Source organism: Beta vulgaris, chromosome 1 (assembly GCF_026745355.1).
Source record: "Beta vulgaris subsp. vulgaris cultivar EL10 chromosome 1, EL10.2, whole genome shotgun sequence".
NCBI classification, from domain to species: domain Eukaryota; kingdom Viridiplantae; phylum Streptophyta; class Magnoliopsida; order Caryophyllales; family Amaranthaceae; genus Beta; species Beta vulgaris.
The window spans coordinates 48,926,588-48,946,693 of NC_079202.1; the positions used below are offsets into that span (position 1 = coordinate 48,926,588).

Below are 20,106 nucleotides of genomic sequence, written 5' to 3' on the forward strand. Positions count from 1 at the left end.
ATCAGGTTTAATAAGTTCCAATAAGTTCAGTTCAGATAAGTTCCAATAAGTTCAGGTCCAATAAGTTGAATAGAACGCACCCTAAATAGTCATATGGCTTTGCTTTTTACTCAAAAAAGAATATTTAGAAGATATTTTGGCGCATAAAAATTTGCTAAAAAGAGTGTTGGTCGAAAATGATTCACCAACCCATTTTATCTAAATATACATAATCAACATGGGTCATTTTTCGAAAATTCAACACACCATAGGTTTTAGAACGGTAAATTTTTGACCAAATAATCAGAGGTAGCTTAGAAGAGTTCGTCGAGGAGCGCCAAAAAGAATTATCAATTTATCTATTGTATAACATATTTTTTTGGGAACCCAAGTCACTGTCATAAGATAAGTTGAGGAGGATTCTAGATGACTCTGAATAAGAACTAATTTCAAAAGCAAGATATTTATGAATTAAGATACACTTCAGACTTTATGGCTAAACTTTTGAAAGAATCCTTATTAAGATCCCAAACAGATAGTTAACCTAAATGCCCAATATTTTCCCCACAACATACATTCATAAAAGATAACATTAACCTCAACCGAAGCCCAAAGTATTCAGACTGAATCTATCTTCCAGATGCCCAACTTTGGGCACTCCTTAAAAAAAAGGCCCAACTTTGTGTATCTTGTTGTGTGGGATGAGGAGATAGACGCAGTGACACAGGAGCAGCCGGCGAGAACATGGCGGTGGCATCGCTGCCCTCCACAGTTTCATTCTCCACTTTTCAGGTTTTTTGTTGTTTTGCTTTTCTTTAATTATGAGTTTTCATTTTCCTTTCATTTTTCGTTGTTTGGTTTGATAAGGGGCGTAAATCAAGATTTCTATCAAAAGAGCTTTAGGTGAAATCATTTTCCTTTAAAAAAAAGGGAAAACACATTTTTCTCCCTCTTCCTTAGCAACTTTTTATTATCTTCTTATCCACCCTCTCCCTTTCCTTTCCATTTCTTTCTTTTTCATCTTTTTTTACATTGAACCAAACAAAGGAAAATTAGCTTTGCATTTGAATTTTCCATTGTAAAATGTTTTACATGAAAAATCATTTTACATTCAAAATATTTTACATCCAATCAAACGGAGCCTTAATTGCTACGGTATTTTCTACTTTTTTTACAGTCATTTCATAGATTTATCTTTTGTTTATAGCTTCAACATTTGCTGCTTTTATCGCTGAATATATTGTTGAACTGATTATATTGATTCTTACTAAAAACACCAACATATTATTGATTATAACACACTTCAAGCTGAGTATCGAAATTTGGCTAGTCATTCATTGGTTAGAATTAGCTTAACTATTGATATTGAAACCATCTTTCTGATCAAGTGAGTGAGAGTCAAATTACTCAGTTCTTTTTTTTCACTGAAAATGAAATTTTTTGACCTTTTTTATATACCCTTCATTCTCAGTATAAGAATGCACCAAAAGGGCAAAACATATTTTCTAATTTAGATGCATTGGGCCGTTAAGAATGAAATTTTATGAGCAGCCTGCATTATGTTAGAGTATGTTGAAAATTTTGATGCTTCAACTCCAAATGTTTAAGTGGTTATATTTGCAGCTGAAATTGTCAGCTGAATGACTCAGTCATCGGTAATGTATATGGTTGATACATTTCAGTGGTGATTTTGCTATCAGTGCAATACATGATGATGGCTACCGCGCACTACACAAGAACAATAGATTCCATGGACATTGTCACAAAATTTTCCCTACACACATTCCAACAGCAGAACTTTACACAATCCTAGCAACTGAACAGAACATTGCATCAGATCTAATATTCATGCTTGGAAAAGAATGATACTGAATAATATGAAAGTGATCAGAAGACCAGTTTTTTACCAAGTGAGGCGAACAACATAGTTTTTCTGTATGTCCTAGATTACTAACTTCTAACTTGTACTGCTTTTGATAGGATGGAATATATTACTTACCTCTCCCTTCCATTCATAAACAGACTCAACGCCTGCATAACCTAGAAGATACATATCAGATATATCAAGGATGAGCAGCTGAAAAGGGGGCACATACATGGAAATTCTCAAGTTGTATTACCCACAGCGGAAATTCTGATGTCAATACCTTATTTTATTGACTCGCTGAAATTTCCCTTCGGAATACAATATCAGACAGAATAAGATCAAATAAGATATGCTCTGAAATTGACTTATCTGCACTGAAGAAATGACATGAAGAAACTTAAGTTAGCTAACAATCACTACTTATTGAAGGCTATTCAATTCCCACAGTTATAGAAGAGAACAACACCAATCTTGAAAAAATTTGATATCATCTCGCAGTGCCATCTTCAAATGTCAACTGAGAGAATACTTCGCCAGTGCCAGTGTTTAATAGCTCATCATCATATTCGTCATCAACAATGCTCTGAGAAGGAAAACGGCGAACAGCTGGTAATGGCATATTCAGGGAAGCATCTGTGGTGCTGTCATCCAACGCCACTCTTTCAGTAGCCAATTTCTGAAGCTGCAAGGCATATTCCAAACCCCAACACACATCTGACATTGGAGGTCTATCTGCTGCATCTTTTTGCAAACATCTCTTAGCAGTCTCACAGAACTTCTTCAGGGAATTTGGGTTGATTTCAACTGCAATCAATGGGTCGATTATTGCCTCAAGCTGTCCCTCCTCATAGCAAGTCATTACCCAATCAGATAAACTGACTTGCTCTCTCGGAAGTGAGTGATCGATAACAGGTCTTGCACAAAGTACTTCAAGAAGAACCACCCCAAATGAGTATACATCAGATTTCTCTGTCAGCTGCAGGCATGTGACGTACTCAGGATCTAGATAACCAAGAGTTCCCTTTACATCTGATATACTGACATGACTCTCTTCCAGATACCCTGATCTAGATAGCCCAAAATCAGCAACTTTAGCCACATAATTTTCATCAAGCAATATGTTAGTGGACTTGACATCACGATGAATGATTCCCATATTTGTACCAGAGTGGAGGTACTGAATACCCTTGGCAGCCCCAATGCAGATCTCGAGCCTTTTTTTCCAGGACAGTACCCCTTGGGTAGACGAAGCAGTATTATGTTTCGACTCATACAAGTGATGCCTTAGCGTTCCTTTTTCCATGAATTCGTAAACCAGTATCATTTCGTCATTTTCACAACAGTAACCAATTAAGGAAACTAGATGACGGTGGCGGATTTTGGACAGAATCATAATCTCTGTCTGAAACTCTGATATTCCTTGGCCATGATCTGAGCTGCCTCGCTTCACGGCAATTTTGAGCCCACTTCCCAGTGTCCCTTTGTAGACCTTACCGAAGCCACCTTCTCCAATAATCAAATTTACATCAAAATTGTTTGTTACCTGCTGAATCGCGGCAAAGGGTATCTTCAATCCCAAGTGTAGGCTCTGAAAAGTTGAGGCATGAGAAGATTCACCCTCAGAAGTCCTGTTGTGAGTACTCGTTGCACCATACAGCGGCAAACTTCCCCACTCAAATGTTTCAGTAGTCTTCTTTTCCCTCTTTTTCAGATAAAGACGGACAACAATAGCTGCCAGAACAAGTATCAGCGCAACTGCAGATGCAACCAAGCTGACTATGAGAACATATTGGGCATTGTGTTCCTTTGGGGTTTCTAGAACACTTTCATTCATTACCTGCATTATTTCCAGTCCATTCAGGAAAAAGTATGTCTTATCAACAGACCCATTGTTTGGTCCTACAGTAATGTTAATAGTTCCAAGATCATTTGACTCAACAACATAATCCTTTTGAAAAGGTTCCTCCACTCCGGCGATAGCATGTGGAGCTATCGCCTCACTATAATTACTAGTACTGCTAATGTAAAAGGTAAAAATGTAAAGGCCATTAGTTGTGATGGTATCACAGAAATGAACCCGGACAAAGTACTTGGTGCCTTTGTTTACACTGAAACTCCAAGTAAGATTTGGAATATTGCTAGAAATTTGGGAATTCAATACTTTTGCGGTCCCGTAAACGACTGTTGGAGCATTATCTGGCCTGTTGTTACTAACAACATCGGTCTTAACAGTTCCATTTTGTGCATCACCCTTGTTGGTGAGATACTGATCATCTGGTTTCCAAATCCTCCCCAAAAGGTCACCTGCTGGTTTAACCTCTGTACCCCCAACATTAATCCTGTAAATTGTTTCGAGAACTTCATGTTTATGACTTTTCTGATTTCCCATCTTCCTTACAGGTGTTGCATAAACTCCACCATCCCCTGTAATGTTTGAAGCTGTAGATAACACTTCAATTGCATTGACAAAAGCTAAAGATGATGATGGACTAGGAACAAAATGAATTTTAAATTCCCCTATTTGATTGACTGTGAGAATGAACTCCTTGATTATTGGAGAAGTTGTAGCATTTTTCCCAGGGGTAAAATCAGTCAGCAGCATACGGCTAGATGCTGAGACATTGAATTCGGCATCAGCAAGTGATGAAGAGAAGGCATAGAAATGCAAACGCACAAAGTAAGTGCCATTTTGTGGAAGGTTAAAGTTATAGGTTGATGACTTCCTGAAAAATCTAGCTGTTTGGTACAAGGACATAGATGGGTCTGCTGGTTGGTTGTCTTTGGCGGTTTTGCTCTTGGAGAAGCTGACTAAGTCGCGGTTATTGTCTCCTGAAAATTCTCTGTTTAGGTAGGTTGTCTTATCCGAAGAGCCGCAGTTGATGAGGTACTGCACAGCCTGCAGTTGAGCAATACATGCTGAGGATAAGAGGAAGATGGGAAGTAAAAATTGGAAAAGGGAGAAAGGAAGCAACATCATGGTGGGAGTTTATTCATTTCATTATTGTGAGCTTAGATTTAATTCTTGGATGGCCATTATTTAGGAGTAAATGCAAGTGTTCAAGATCAAGAACACCATTTATCTAAGGTGACTTTGATTGACTTGAAAAGTTGTAGAATGATATACTACTAGTCTACTACTTGCTAAGTAGAAGAAGACTTGTGTGATGGTCGTTTAGCCGCCAGAAACGTGCGTTGTTGTCTCTTGCTATGCATAATAATAGACCAATTTTTATCAAAGTAATGCAAATTGGGGGAGATATGAATTATTAGTATCACGCCAAATGGCAAAGTGACAAAATATAAGATAAGAACATGATTAATTTTCAATAAATTACTTGAGAAACATATTATGATGATGATAAAGTAGAATTTTTCCAACGAACTTCAAAACTTGTAATTTTTATATGTAGAATATGCATGTGTTCAGAATGACTTTTCAATCGGAGTAGATTTTAAAAGGAAGTTAAAGTTTCTCAAAATTAAGAGAAGGAAAGAAATAGAAGAAAAAACAAAAGGAAAAATGTAGCAAAAGTCTCACCAACCTGCAATTTTCATAATACACCTAGTTGTACCTATGTCCAAGACTGTTTTAAACACATAGTTTCAAGAAGAAAAACCAAAAACATGAGAGAGAAACTGAAAAGATAAGAGATAAACTAAAACGTGAGGACTAAAAGTGGCTTAAAATATTAAAAGATGAATGACATGAGTGAAAAAAGAAAAGAATAAAATAGATGGAATATGTTTCCAAGTATTAAAAAAGAATTCCAAAAATACAAAAAACAATTATGTATAATTTAAAAAGAATGAACCAAAAATAAAATTATGTAAATTAATAAGAAATGGAGGGAGTACAACCCAACACTCAAAATAACTTTTTCTCATTCGAGGATGCTCAAAGCACCTTAAAATTTTATATACATCATTGTCACCCTTTTTTTTAAGAACGCATAGGCTCATAGCAAAGGGGTGTGTGGTCTTTGAAAATATCTTTAGGGCCTGTTTGGGAACTAGGATTTCATTTGAAATTTTGAATTTGGCCCGAATCAGGTGTTTGGGTACTCAATAGAATTGGATTTGGAATTGGGCCAATTACAACTCAATTCCAAACCATGTTAGAAAAAGCTATTTTCAAATCAGACCACCTCCCCATGTGATTTCAAATTCTGGCCCAATCTAAATGTCACCTCTTCCCCTAAAATAAACGACTCTCTCTCTCTTCCTTCGACGCTTGATTTCTCGACAATGAAATTTCAGTCCCTGCGGATTCTTGCACGAATTTCCGGTTGATCTCAAAGATTAAAAGAACTAATTTACGATTGATATCAAAGATTGAGGAACGATTTTACATCTGAAGGTACAATTTTTTTTTCCGTGTTTTTCCTACTTCTGTAATTAGGTTTTTTCTAATATAGTCGAGTTTATGATTTTTTTTGCTTTTTTGATGATTAAATTTGTGAATTTGATATTTATTTGGCTATAATCATATTGTGTTTTACTTATTTATGTCGGATTTTGCGGAATTAGGGTTTGGTTTCGGATTCTACCTTATTTATTAAAAATTGTGAGAAATTATACCTTTCGAGATGACAATGATGATGAAAGAGTTGAATCAAATATGGTAATTCTAAGGTTCTTAAATCTTGATGCAAGTTCAATATCCTGTGCATTAGCCACAAAAAAAAGTCTTGTAAAGTGGCCTTAGTTAATTTGTCCGCAAAGACACAAGTACAGGCGCAAAGGGACGGTTACAGGCCCCACAGATTTGGCTGAGCGGAGCAGCCTGCACAATCTACCCCACCAAGCTCTGGGCAACCCTTTGGCCTTTGGCACGGACAGTGCTATCTAGTTTGTATAATTAGCACTAAAAACTCATCAGAAAACAGGTAATATCTACTCCTGGTTGCCAAACAATTGCTTCCAAATTCTTATACATTACAGAAGAAAATAGATCTCTTATCACACGAAGTGAACACACAAAAGCTGAGCAAGTGAGATGAAGAAGCCAACAGGAAACTTTTCAATGAACTAGTAAAAGATCCATAACTAAGCTATAGACTATAGATTCAGCACTGATACTAAGATTCAGTCCCTCGTGCTGTTTTTGAGCCACTCAAGATAAGGGGCATTTCCACCTACAATAGGCATTGCTATCACTTCAGGTACCCTGCTCAGATGATAAATGACAAACATAAGTTCTTTTTATGGCCCGAGTTAGTCATCAAAATTTGTCACACATTACATGATAACATATGGATCCAATTAATGAACGCAGCTGAATGCGAAACAATCATGTTCAAGGTGTTCATCCCCTCAGGTTTTCTTAGTCGCTTCATTTTATAAGAGTGAACAATTAGGCAACCTTAATCACAAAGTTACTCATGTGAGCTTTAATATAAAAAGAGCGTCCATCTAAACAATTACCGTTGATTTGAAGCATCTATTAAAAAAAGTTACCTTTGATATACAAATAAATGGAGATAGGATAGTCATTTGGGATAAATATTTACCTTCAATGTAAGTGGACCATCTAATTAAAAAAACGACAGTTTCATTTTTGTCAAAAAAGGAAAAAAAATAATAATAACCGAATTTATAAGTCTCATCTAAACTGTTTTTGTCATTGTCGGTCATACAACAGAAATACAGTGTATTCGCTAACAAATATTTCTTGGATGACATAAGATTCAGAATAAGAACCCAAGCTGCACACCATGTTTAGGGATATTCAACTCAAGAAATGTGAATAGCTAAGTAACTTACTCGTACTCATGGTTCGCCTTAACATGCTCTGTCAGAGCACCTAAGAGGGATTCTCTGGTCTTAATTATGAGTAGCTCCTCTGAATCAGTCTGTATCTGCAGCCGAAATAAAACCACGTCAGCTTACTGACTCGGTCGTTGGTAAATTAGCAAATATATGGTTCATACAATTCAGTGATGAATGTGCTATCAGTGCAGCACATGGTGATGGTTACGGGTAATATACAAGAACAATAGACTGCATCAGACATTGCCATGAATTTCACCCTCCACATCCAGACAAAAGAGGCAGGAGAAAATTGCAGCAGTACGCATATTCCAACAGCTGAAGTTTACACAAACTTAGCAAGTAGCAACTAAATAAACCATTGCATCAGATGCAATATTCATGCTTAAAATAGAACGAAACAGAAGAAGATGAAAGCAACCAGAGACCAGTTTTCTGTCAAGTGACAAGGACAATATATTTCTTCGTTCATGATAGAATTAGATTCTAATCCGTGCTGCTTAGCATAGGTAGTAAATAATCCTTACCTCTCCCTTCCACTCATAAACAGACTCAACGCCTGCAGAAAAGAGAAGAGACTTAGCAAATATATCAAGGATGAGCAGCTGAACACAGCGAAGACACAGAACTTCTCAATTTTCAGAACCAATGCATCATAATTCATGTGTAACCCAATGCCAAATACCATGTTATCCTTGGTTTATTGGACTATTGGAGTATAATTAATAAACTGAGGCAATAGGCATTCATGATGATCATTATAATTCTCTGCTGCCAACAAGGCAGTTTCTTAGTCAATTTCGACGTGACTGTCTGAGAGTAAATTGTGAGTCTGTAATACACAAAAAATTGATTGTGCCACAGCTACATATGGCTCAGTTTTGCACTATCATCGCTTCCAAGATCAATGAAGTAGGCAATAAGCAGGACATAGAATTCTCCAAGAAGTACAACTTTCCACAAGAAAAAACAGGAAAACTAACCTAGCTCCTCTAGGTAGGTTCACTTCTTATGTCCCCCGGGCCCTCTTAATGTCAATTATTTATAATTGTCCCATCATCATTGACAAGAATCCTCGTTATCACAACACAAGGGTCTCAAGTCGAAGTTTTTGTTGCCCAAAAATGAGTCCCTTCAGTTACAAATACATTCAACTTCTCTTCACACCTTTCGCCAATATTATTTTCCTAATACTTGTGTACAAAGTAAAAATGAGACTCTTCATGTGGGACTCTAGGCGCATAAATAACACTAAAAACATGCAAGTTCAGTCACAGTCTTAATACAAACTCAGCCCCAGATTGAAGTTGACAATAAGGAACTGGCATGGAGATTAAAGAGAAATTTATGGGAGAATTAGAAGGGTGTGAGATCCATTTTTGGAGAAAAAAGTACAGATGAAAATCTTGGACATTCAGGCATGTTAACTTGAATAAGGGACAGCCAAAATAAGTACTCCCTCCATCTGTGACAGGTACGAGTGCCAAGCAAACCATGAACTCAGCAAAAAGAGAGAATTTTAACATGCGTGAAGAGCAAGATCCACATGAGGAGAGACCTTCTTTCAGTTGGTAAGGGTTAGTATGTAGAGAGTCGGGCCAAGAAAACGAAGTACGGTATTTATTAAGAGACACTCCAAACATCAAAGATAAAAGAAACAATTTGTTTAGACATAGGTAGTACTATATTCTACCTTAAATGTGAGACATCCACAAAGAGGGTCATAATAATTAGTATGTCCTCTGTTTCCTAAAAAAAATTGTAATAGTTTGAGGTGCACGCTTTCCAAGGAGTAACTTTAACCATTGATATCTTTGATTATTTATTAAAAAACATAATAAAAAGGTTAATAGTTTGAAAATACACATTGAGACAAATCCAACAACATTTTACATGATAACAGTGGCTTATAGTCTTTTACGTTTTAGTTAATATGTTCATACTTAAGTAATATATAGTACAAAAGTCAAACTGTTGAAATTTTGAGGAAACGGAGGAAGTAGTGTTGTTATAGTTGTTCTAATACAAAAGTTTTTATCATCGTGCATCTAAAATAACAATACAAATAAGAACCATTTTAGACACATTCTTAATTTCTTTTTGGAAAAAAGGAATTTTTGAAGCCAAAAAAAGAACGTGATTCCTAGAGCTGCATTTCCCAGGAAGTTTACAGTACATGTTAACCCCTAGAAAGCATGGCTTTTCTTAGGAACTATATTCTTGTTTCTACTGAAACAACCCTATGCTTATCCTAGCAAATGATGATTGATTCTCAACGGCATTTCAACAAAAAATTTGTGACTGCAGCATTCCGTCATTATCAGACACCAGCTGAAACTACAGCATATTTGGACTTCCCAAACAAAAAAACTTTTGAGGGCTACAACTACAAGTACCAACATTGCAGGCAAAGTGGGCTTAGCATTTTAGTCATAGCAATATAGCATCCAATGAAGAAAACTCTAAGGAAATGGACAAAAGTACTAATAAATACACAAGCATTCATTCTTCTAAATCAAAATGTGATATAAGCCCCTCATACTTGTTCCACAAAAACACGCAGTTTCTCCCTCAAAAATTATATTATGGTGCCGATCATATATGTTATGCATCGTACAGTGTACTTGACTACTTGCTAAGTTGTTATGGCCCCCACTGGATGAACATCGCTCCTTTGCGCATCTTTATAAATCAAAAGAATGTTAATTAGCTCAAACAATTCATGATTGTTTGCTTTTTGGACAACTATCAAAAGTATTGAGAACCGGTGATGAAACATACATAATTTATCCTATTGTACGTAGTCAAGATGTTGTGTGACGAGAACATCTATCCTATAGTTTAAGAATCTGGGTTTGCCAATCACAAATCATGTACTGGAAACTCAAAAGGATATGCTAAGTCCACTATAGCCTAAACTAAAACACTAGTGTCTTATAATGTAGGCATATGTAACCTAGGTGTCACCTTTGTAAGGCTCGGTTATTGTTGTAAGGCATTTAGTCAGCAATGACTGACAATAACATTTAGAATGTTTGCTGCACATGTCATACAGAAATATACAAAGAGGATTCAAAGTTGCAGTGAGCAGCCGATCAGATATTGCCATCACACATCAATCAATCAATCATCACTCGGCATATAGGAAAAAAGGAAACTCTAACAACTGAATACAACATCTCAAAGGGGTCAGGAAAATTGTATACCATCAAAATCATTTCTTCACAACATGATCATGGAAAGAGATGGTTAATGTGGTCACATTTAAAATTACACATCTTTAAGGAAGATTCAGAATAAATTGAGCTAAGGATACATTAATAACCTGGTACACGATTAACACATGCTGCAAGTCTCTCTTTAACTATGCTTTCTGCCAGCTTCTTTCCTGCGTATAAAATTATCTGAGTATTACTTCTTATCTGCTATGTCGGCGCAAAACATAGCAGCCTTGTATTCAGAGGCACCATAATAACTTCCTTCAAGATTGAAATAAGACATATACAAACTATAAATTCTGGAGATTAAAGGTCCAGCTCCACTTAGCAATCATAAACTTCCACATATATTAACACAGTTTGCACATCAAAAGTTTCAAGTGCATGAAGCAATTAACCAAACAAATAACAACAAAATGCTACCTCCAATCTTGAATAACTGCCACTGTTGGCTTTTGAGGTCCAACTTTGACAATTTCCCTCTCAAAATATTTTCAGAGCCAAACTAAAACTGCTCTCAGGATATTAGTATATCTATATAAATCTAATTGAAATATTTGGAAAGAGGTCACCAGTCAAAGTTCAAATCTCAAAAGGCAATAAAGACAATTATTTCACAATGAAGAAGATAATCAACATGAAGTGAAAGCAGAACATTTACGGTTATAAATGATTCCATGTCAAAAAAAAAAAAAAAAGAGAGCCTAATTAAGTGGCTTATACTATAAATCTATCTAATATGGCATCAATAATCAATATCCCCAGCAAAGCTTTCACCAAAGCAAAATAATCCACAACATATGACAGTAACTACACTTTCTGTGCACATCCTACTGAAAGTTCAGGTAAGGTGCAAGGATGTCTAACATATCCAGAAATTAGTTACAGCAGTATGAAAGCTGAGCACTTCTAGAAAAGTTAAGTATTTCTGTAATTCTATTTACTGTTGTCAGCTAGATATTCTGGGATAGAGTTCAGTAATATAAATATATATTGATGTCATAGAATGTCAAATCACTCAGTTTTACTTCACTTACACACAATGTAATAAGCTTTCTCTGCCTAAAATCAAAAGCTTCAACTCTGAATTTGGTGTTGAAGAGCAATGATAAAAATGGGGATTGGTGTTTTATCTTCGATTTCATCATGGTATCACGGCAGTTTGCTCCTCTAGTCTCTTTAAATCTTCTGCGATTCGATCCAAAATTCGGTAGATCAGTCTCGTTCTTTGTTAATTTTATATGTTCCAAAATTTTGTTCTTTGATCTTCATTGATCTCGAAAATTCTGTAATATTTCTTGCATTCTCATCTTGATTTTCTTCTCAAGATTTGACTTCACTTAATTCAATTTCTCTTCCGTAATACTGGAGTAAAACTTTCAACAAGCAAATTTGATAAAAAGAACATCAGTGATCAAAAGATTCATGCTGATAACCCTTTTCGCTAAAATCAAGGTAGATTTTGTTGATGCATCAATCACAAAATCAGCTTTAAATTCTTCTTTTACGCCTGAATAGATGCAAGAGGGTGAAGATGTACTGAATAAATTGGAGTGCTTGAAACAACCAGGAGTTTTGTATCTTATTCTTCTCTGCAGTGAGAAATTTGGCAGAATCGAAAACTTTACAATCATCTTGAACCTTATTGTTCTAGTTGCAGCAAGCCTTAATTGATCTACAGAAGTTTCACACAATACTACTACTTATTCTACCAAGATTAAGATGCTTTGGACTCACTTATATGTTCTGGATCCTTATCCAACTTGCACTTGCATTAATTGTACTTGACAAATTACTCAGAGGGTACTCAAATCTCAAGAACACAGGACAGGAGATTAGTACAAGTTTAAGAGGACAGGATGTGGTCAAAGCCAATATATGATGATGCAACCATTACCAGCAATTACACGTCCCTATGGGCTACTGAAGTAATGATACAGGAAAAAGGAAACAAAGAACCATATGCTGAATATTCTATGGCTCAACAGCAGATAAAAAGAGATATGCAGATCGTTTGACTGATAAAGTTACAAACTCAAGCATAGTCAACTCAACCACCTTGAATGAATTTTTCAGAATGCTCGCAGACCTAGTGGGAAGCTCATATTGGTGATGGTAGAAGGAAGTATCCCTATTTCCTTGACCACCACAATATTCCTAGTCATTCGACACAAAGGTATTTCAAGATACATGGTTATGTTCCAAAGTTCGAACTTCGAGGAGGATAAAGGCAAAAGAATTGTTTCACTGCTTAGGATGATGAATGTGAGGAGAGCTTCAGTCCTAAGGATTAGGGTTAGACAATTATGCTATTATCTTGCTTGATTACTCATGAGAGTGAGATGTTAAGCGAAAATTTTGAATATTGCCATTGTGCTTATTCCTAAATGCATGTTCGAGGTCACGAAAATGGCTTGAAATAGGGCTTAAGGCTATTTCAGAGTCAATCACCTTAACTAGTTGCTTGATATCCCTTTCCTTGATGTTTCATTCCCTTGATTGCATGAATCATCAATCTATTGGTGTTTGATCTCTCACCCTAATCTCGTCTAGCTTATATTTCATTAAAGTTAATCGTAGTCAGTAGTCAGTAGCTTAATCTAGTTGTTTCGTGTTTTCATTTTAGTTGCCAATTAACAATTCTCATCTTGAATGTTCCCATCTAGCTTATTGTTGTTAACACTTGCTAGTGACTACCCCTAGTCCAAACGGAAGAATGACCCCTAATTGCTAATTTTCTTAGTTTAGTGGTCGGTGAAGAAGTTTATTTGAGGAGTTTGCTTGACAACAGTAAATTATTTGTCAATAAAAAATCATGTTAGTTGTTAAGGGAATGATCATAAATCATAGCATAACAATTCTTAATGGCAACAAAATTCTAGTTAATAACACTGAAAGTATATCTCTTAACAACCACGTTTCCCCCTAAGCTTCATTTTGGATTCAATTGAATTTTATTCACAAACTTTGGTAAGACCTTAGTTGTATGGTGGTTTTCATACATGATACTTGGGTTGTTCCCAATCATTCCAAGAGGCCACAACGTCTCGGTAGTTTGGAGAATGGTTAATACTACCTTGAGGAAATTCTTCTTAGAAAGGCAAATGTCAAGGACTTAAGCTAAACTTCGGCATCTCACGATGGGGTCTATCCCTTTAATCGATTACAAATTCCTTGATCCATAATTTATTAAAAGATATCTTAAATATGTTTGTCAATCTATTCAAATCTTTCGACAAACAAGAATGCCTATTCATTCTAACACCACAAAAAGTCATTGGACTTTTCAGCTTCTTCATGTAGATATATATGATCCTAACAAGGATGCAACGCATCTTCGTTGTAGAAATCTTAAATATCAAAAGAATGACATTGAGTTTCATAAAATGTAACGAAAGTCTAAAGATGTTACAAAAGTTAGAAAATTTTAATACTTAAAGTGAGACTCAATTTATACTTTGGGCTAGAGTACAAGGACTAACAATGCTAAAGCATGCCATGAGGGTGCTAAGAAGCAATCTATTTGAGAAAAAGGTACTAAAAATCAAAGAAGATAATACTCCTGTCATAATTCGTAAATACGGTTTCGGTCACGATTGCGGGAACGGTCACGATGATGTTGGAACGGGGATAACGCAGTTGTTGTACAGCCAAATATCGATTCAGCCCATGAGATATCCCTAGACCCTCCCCCCTCCTAACAAGCGGTTTTTTACACCTTTATGATGCGTGTAGTATCAGTTCGGTAGATTTTAAAACCTTTACGACACGAGCGATACGAAACAATGTGGCCTTTTTTTGACACCATGACTCCAAGGTAAGATAAAGTAGACTGAGTCTAAACATAAACGGTAAAAATAGAGTAGTTTGAGTCTAAACATAAACAACTTCTTGAGACTCCTAGTCCTAGTGCTAGAGCACTTTACTCTCAATCTATCACCCATTTAATATTGGAGCAATAGTCTTTTATGTGCGGCTCATTTGATAGATTAGATACCCCAGAAGATTTTGAGACACATCATATGAGAAGTTATTTGGCCATCAACCTAATCTCCATCATTTGAAGGTATGGAGCTGTTTGTGCTATGTAGTCCCCTCCAAAACACATAGAACCATATTCCAAGCTGGAACTGAAGTCCTTGGCCTCACATCATACAAAATACACATTTCCAAGGAAAAATATTTCCATTAAAAACACATCCCTTTGCATTTCATTTCAAACACCACACCATGAAACCAAGAATATCCTCATATTTCAGTTTTTCCTAGCCATTGCTACTACTTACGAATCTATCATCATATATAGACATTCTAATACCAGAATGTTTTTAACACTTAAACCTGCTCTCCTCCACCCACATCCTTCTTCACCACAAGATTTTTATGATTCCATTGCTTCTCCTATTCTTGTTGATATGACTATATCTGCTTCCACGCATTGAGATAGAAAACCTCCTAGTCATCTATAAGACTGATTCTAATACTACTTGTTTTTCCCACTAGTGTAACATAATCTCTTATCATGATCTTCCTACCTGTCCCAAAGGATCATATTGCTCAACAAGTTCACTTTGTTGAGCCTACGACATCCGCTGAAGCTTCACTAGATGATAATCGGGTCATAGCTATGCAGAAATATATAGCCGCGAAAGGAAAAAAAGAATTAAGAAATCGTCTTTTTGCCTTTTCTAGACTGTAAATGGATTTTAAGGTCAAGCATAAGGCAAAAGATACCTTGGAGAAATATAAAGCTATGCTGGCAGAAAGAGGTATAATCAGAAAGATAGAATATCTTTTCTGAAAACTCTCTCCTACTTTTAAAGTGACTACAGATGATTCATTGTCTTAGAGGCTAGTAAAAGTTTGGCCTCTGTTTAATTTGAATATAAATGCATCTATCTATTAAGTTTTTGCATAGAGAAGTGTATATGAAAGTACCTGAGAATGTTCCTTATTCTAATGATTAAGTCTGCTAATCAAGTTTTTAATTGGACTTAAACAAGCTTCTAATGATGGTTATGCAAGATAGTAAGCTGGTTTGATACTTAAGGTTTTCAACAATCCAAGAATGATTATCCTTAGTTTGTAAGGAAATTTGAAGGACACACCGATATTGGTGCAATATATGTAGATGATCTGACGATGTAATCATTGCAAACTAAGGATTAAGGAAGGTTAAATTACTTCCTTGGGGTAGAAATGGGATATCTTCAGGAAAGCATATCCCTCACGCTAACATAGAGTACTTGAAATGTGGTCTCCAAGTTTTCAAGCCTACTGTCACACCTTTACCACCAAGCTTAAAGTTGAAAGCTGATAAAGTCACATTCAAAATCCTACTAGTCTGTATATATGTGTTATAGGATACTCAACTTCCTCACTGACACTAGACCATATCTAGCTTATACAGTAGAAAGCCCAAGAACACTAGTGCAACAACCCAGGATGTCACACTATGCAACTTTGGCCTTTGAGGCATGTTCTTAGGTATGTGACAGCCGCAACTCGCCAGCATCATTCTCCATACCACAGATCAAGTGATCAACTCTCATTTGTCTGGTTTAGAGGTTACATACAAGGCCAAGAAAGCAGCAGCATTAAAAATTACATGGTTGGTCCAACTCCTAGAAGAGTTCAGTTTAAGAAAACCTTGAAGCAAGTTAACTCCACTTTTACAATCAAGTAGCACTTCACATTACAAAAAATGTTGCGTTTCTTGAAAGAAAGAAACACATAGAGATTGGTTGTCGTTTTACTACCAACAAACTACGAAGTTTCGAAAGGCTTCAATACAATCAAATATCTTACTTCATCCCAACTGGCTGATGTATTCACCAAAATTCTGCCTTCTCAGCGAGTCAGACAGCTCTTCTCCAAGTCAGGCATGACTCAAGGGGGACATTTAACATCTTCCTGAAATTTCAGCTAAGCTGCAACTAACATTCCCACTCTCAATACTTCTAGATGTATTAGCAACCAAATTTCTGTTATCATCTACATATTTTGTAATAAAATATTGATTCGCTCAGTTTTACTATTCTTACACACGACGTAATTTTCTCTCTCAAAACAAATGCATAAACTCAGTTTTAAATCGGAAATATATGCTATTCAGATTAGTTTCTTATTCTACAATATCATCACTATCATTCCATCAACAAGTATCCACATACTAGACTACAAAACGCAAATTCAGTAGCTAATATATCACAAACAAAAAAACAACACATTCTACAAGAATTAAATCGACAAATCGCCACAAAAAAATGGATTAAAAAAATCAACAAAATCGATATTTCAAGCCGGCAAAAAGTATGATGATCAAGAAAAAAAAACCTGCTTCTTTGTTAGGAACAGTAACATAAACAACAATGCTTGGCACAGTAGCACTGCTTGCCGCCATTGTTGTCGAATAAAAGCTTCGTGACTGCTCCTTTGATCTGAAACACCAACACAACAAATTCAAACCCAAAAAAAAATAACAATTATACAACACAATTACGCCGAATTCACAGCAATCAAATGATAATCATACATAAAATGAAAAAAACCTAGATTGAAGAGTAACAATCAAAAGAAAATTACAGTAGAAGAATGAAATTCAGAGATGAAATGGAGGAGAGAGAAAGTACCGAAGGAGAGGAGAGGAGGAGAGAGAGTGAGCGAAACTTGTTTTGAGAGGAGAAGAGAGAGAAGGGTAGAAATTGGAGAGACCGAAAGTAAGAACACAAATTGCGCCTACGATTGGTAATCTACACCGTACTGTATAGGATCGCAACACCGAGGAGAAAGAAAAGGAGGTTCTGGAAGTGGAAGAGCAAAGAGGTGATACTGATACGGATACCATGTCTATGATTCTCTCATCAGTGATACTTGAGTCCCAGACTTTATTTTATTGTAGGGTGAAAACTGAAAAGTACTCTATATTTTTTATTTGCTAAACAACGTCCTATAATTTCCTACTAACGCCCTAAATATAGTATTTTTATACTGTATTTATATACTTCTCTAAACCCTCCTCTAATTTCAAAAGTTCACTTCCCGCTACACCACCACCACCATCTTCTTCTAAATGTCATTTGGCCCACGAGGGTTAAACGAAACATGTCATGAATTTGGTCCTTTGGACCATGAGAGTTTGGATCTTAGGATAAAAATTATCATGAAATTGGATCATATATTGTGTTGAATTTTATAGATTGATCATGTATTGCTAAAATTTATTAGTGATATGTTTTAAAATATACCACAAGTGCACGGTGTCTGTTTAGCAGAAACTGGCAAATACGGGTCGATCCACAGGGAGAGGAGTTCTACAGATTTATATCAATTATCTAACTACTTCCAGAGAGGAAAATAATTGAGGAATTAATAACTAGGCTAGAATGAACTAGAACGCAGAAAAATGGGGATTTATCAAATAATTAAACAACTAGGGCAATCGATCGGTCCACCATGCTTATACCAGTTTAATCAATATAATATAGTTCAATAACATTTGGATTGAGGTTCTAATAAATGAAGTATTTCGTTAATCCTTGGTCAGGCATTAACAACTCCTAGATTAACATATGCCAGTACGGTCGCTCAACATAATCAAATCTACCTATTGTAATAAGCCTCTAATGAATATGATCTTTCGATTCTAATTCTTATTTGCTAAACATAACTCATGATATTGCGCAATTACATGAATAAACAAGTATAACAAATCAATAGGAATTATTCTAATTCAATCCAATTATTGAAGAACATCAAATACAATCAAAAAGGTATAAACATGGTTTCCCTCTCTAAACCCTAGAAATAGACTACTCACTCATGATGATTTTAAACGCAATAAACATAATCAAAGAATTCATGAAATTAAACTAAGTAGAGAAGAATACCAAATGATTGAAGAACGATGGAAAAGGAAATCGACGATCTATATAATCTTCCAATGTAAAAGTTCAACAAAAGTAGAGAGAATAAACTAAGTGTTTGGCCCTAAAAAACGTAGAAAATAAGATAGGTTCAACGAAAATACTAAAAACCTATTTATAAATACAAAACCGGCTAAAAAAACCCGAAAAATCGCGTCCTGAGAGTCCGCCCGGTCGGGCGACGGTGATCACAAACTTACGACGAAGGAAAAATTCCGCCCGGTCGGGCGCGCAAGCGTTTTTCTTCGTCTGGTCGCCCGGTTGGCCGGGCGAAATGAAGGATGAAAAATGCTAAGTGTTGCAGTTCGCCCGGTCGGGCGCGTAAGCTTTCCTTCCGTTGTTTTGTTTAGCTGCTAAGTGTGGGATTCCGCCCGGTCGGGCCACACCGCCCGGTCGACCGGGCGGAGGTGTTTCCTTGTCTTTTTCTTCGTGGAATCCAACCGAAACGCTCATGCGGTCTTCCGGATACGCCTTGGACCTTGTGTGACTGCTAGACTTCCGTGTTGCGACTCCGATAAAGGTACAAAGCGCCAAATCCGCATCAAAACCTGCAAAACACGACAAGAACTCCAAACACATCAAATCCACAAGAAAAGAGCTCGAAAGAGCCCAAATCAACTATCAAAATTAAGGGAATTAGAGTAAATAATCGATGAATAATGAATACATCAATTAGCAAGTTAGGAGAGTTAGCGAATGTTATATATTGGTATTTTGTTTGATTGAGAAGTTTGTCTTGTTGTAGAATGATGTGCTTCTTTTGCTGGTTGCTCTCGAAGAGAAATAGATGTTGTACATGTAATTTCATCTGAAAATTACTCTGCATTTTCATTTCACACTATACATTTAATAAATGTCATTTGGCCCACGAGGGTTAAACGAAACATGTCATGAGTTTGGCACTTTGGGTCATAAGGGTTTGGCTAAAAGATTTTGCATCTTAGGATAAAAATTATCATAAGATTGGATCATATACTATGACAAATTTTATAGATTGATCATGTATTGCTATAATTTATGAGCAAGTTAGGGGAGTGAGCAAAATTAATGAGAGTTTGACAAGCGGTATTTTTTGGTTGGATTATTTTTAGCATTTGGACGTACTTCCTCCGTTAATTCTTTTACTTGCAACATTTTGACTTTTATGTTTGTTGATATACAACTTTGATCTTTAATATCTCTTATATATTTGTGAAATTATAGTTGAAATCTGGTACGTATATATTGAGATAAATCCACCAACTTACATGCTGAAATTTGTATTGTACTCCCTCTGTTTTTTTTTATCTTTCTCACTTGGAATCTTGACACTATTCATGCATAGAGAGAATCTTCTCAAATGTTCTCA

General features: G+C 36.0%; 2 protein-coding genes across 2 annotated transcripts; both read right to left on the reverse strand.

The window, feature by feature from the left end:
* Positions 1-1,824: 1,824 nt before the first annotated feature.
* LOC104891548 (probable receptor-like protein kinase At2g23200) lies at positions 1,825-5,023 on the reverse strand. Its single transcript, XM_010677255.4, has one exon. The coding sequence runs from the start codon at positions 4,821-4,823 to the stop codon at positions 2,334-2,336; it is 2,490 nt and encodes an 829-aa protein (XP_010675557.2). The 5' UTR covers positions 4,824-5,023; the 3' UTR covers positions 1,825-2,333.
* Positions 5,024-6,718: 1,695 nt separating this feature from the next.
* Positions 6,719-17,707, reverse strand: LOC104891541 (protein CutA, chloroplastic). The gene is made up of 6 exons (XM_010677251.4): positions 17,466-17,707; positions 17,170-17,273; positions 10,941-11,003; positions 8,143-8,174; positions 7,610-7,704; positions 6,719-7,013 (listed from the first exon to the last, which is right to left on the reverse strand). Exons 1-6 carry the CDS (start codon positions 17,678-17,680, stop codon positions 6,932-6,934), a joined length of 591 nt encoding a protein of 196 aa, XP_010675553.1. The 5' UTR covers positions 17,681-17,707; the 3' UTR covers positions 6,719-6,931.
* Positions 17,708-20,106: the final 2,399 nt, after the last annotated feature.

What these genes read in the sequence shown, in the direction of transcription:
- LOC104891541 (XM_010677251.4), bottom strand. Translation starts at nt 17,680, where the DNA reads ATGGTATCCGTATCAGTATCACCTCTTTGCTCTTCCACTTCCAGAACC. An exon ending in ATGTGTTAATCGTGTACCAG is followed by an intron (nt 8,175 to 10,940) that starts GTTATTAATGTA and finishes TCTTTTCTGCAG; the next exon opens with GCGTTGAGTCTGTTTATGAG. An exon ending in TTTATGAGTGGAAGGGAGAG is followed by an intron (nt 7,705 to 8,142) that starts GTAAGGATTATT and finishes TTTCGGCTGCAG; the next exon opens with ATACAGACTGATTCAGAGGA.
- LOC104891548 (XM_010677255.4), bottom strand. Translation starts at nt 4,823, where the DNA reads ATGATGTTGCTTCCTTTCTCCCTTTTCCAATTTTTACTTCCCATCTTC.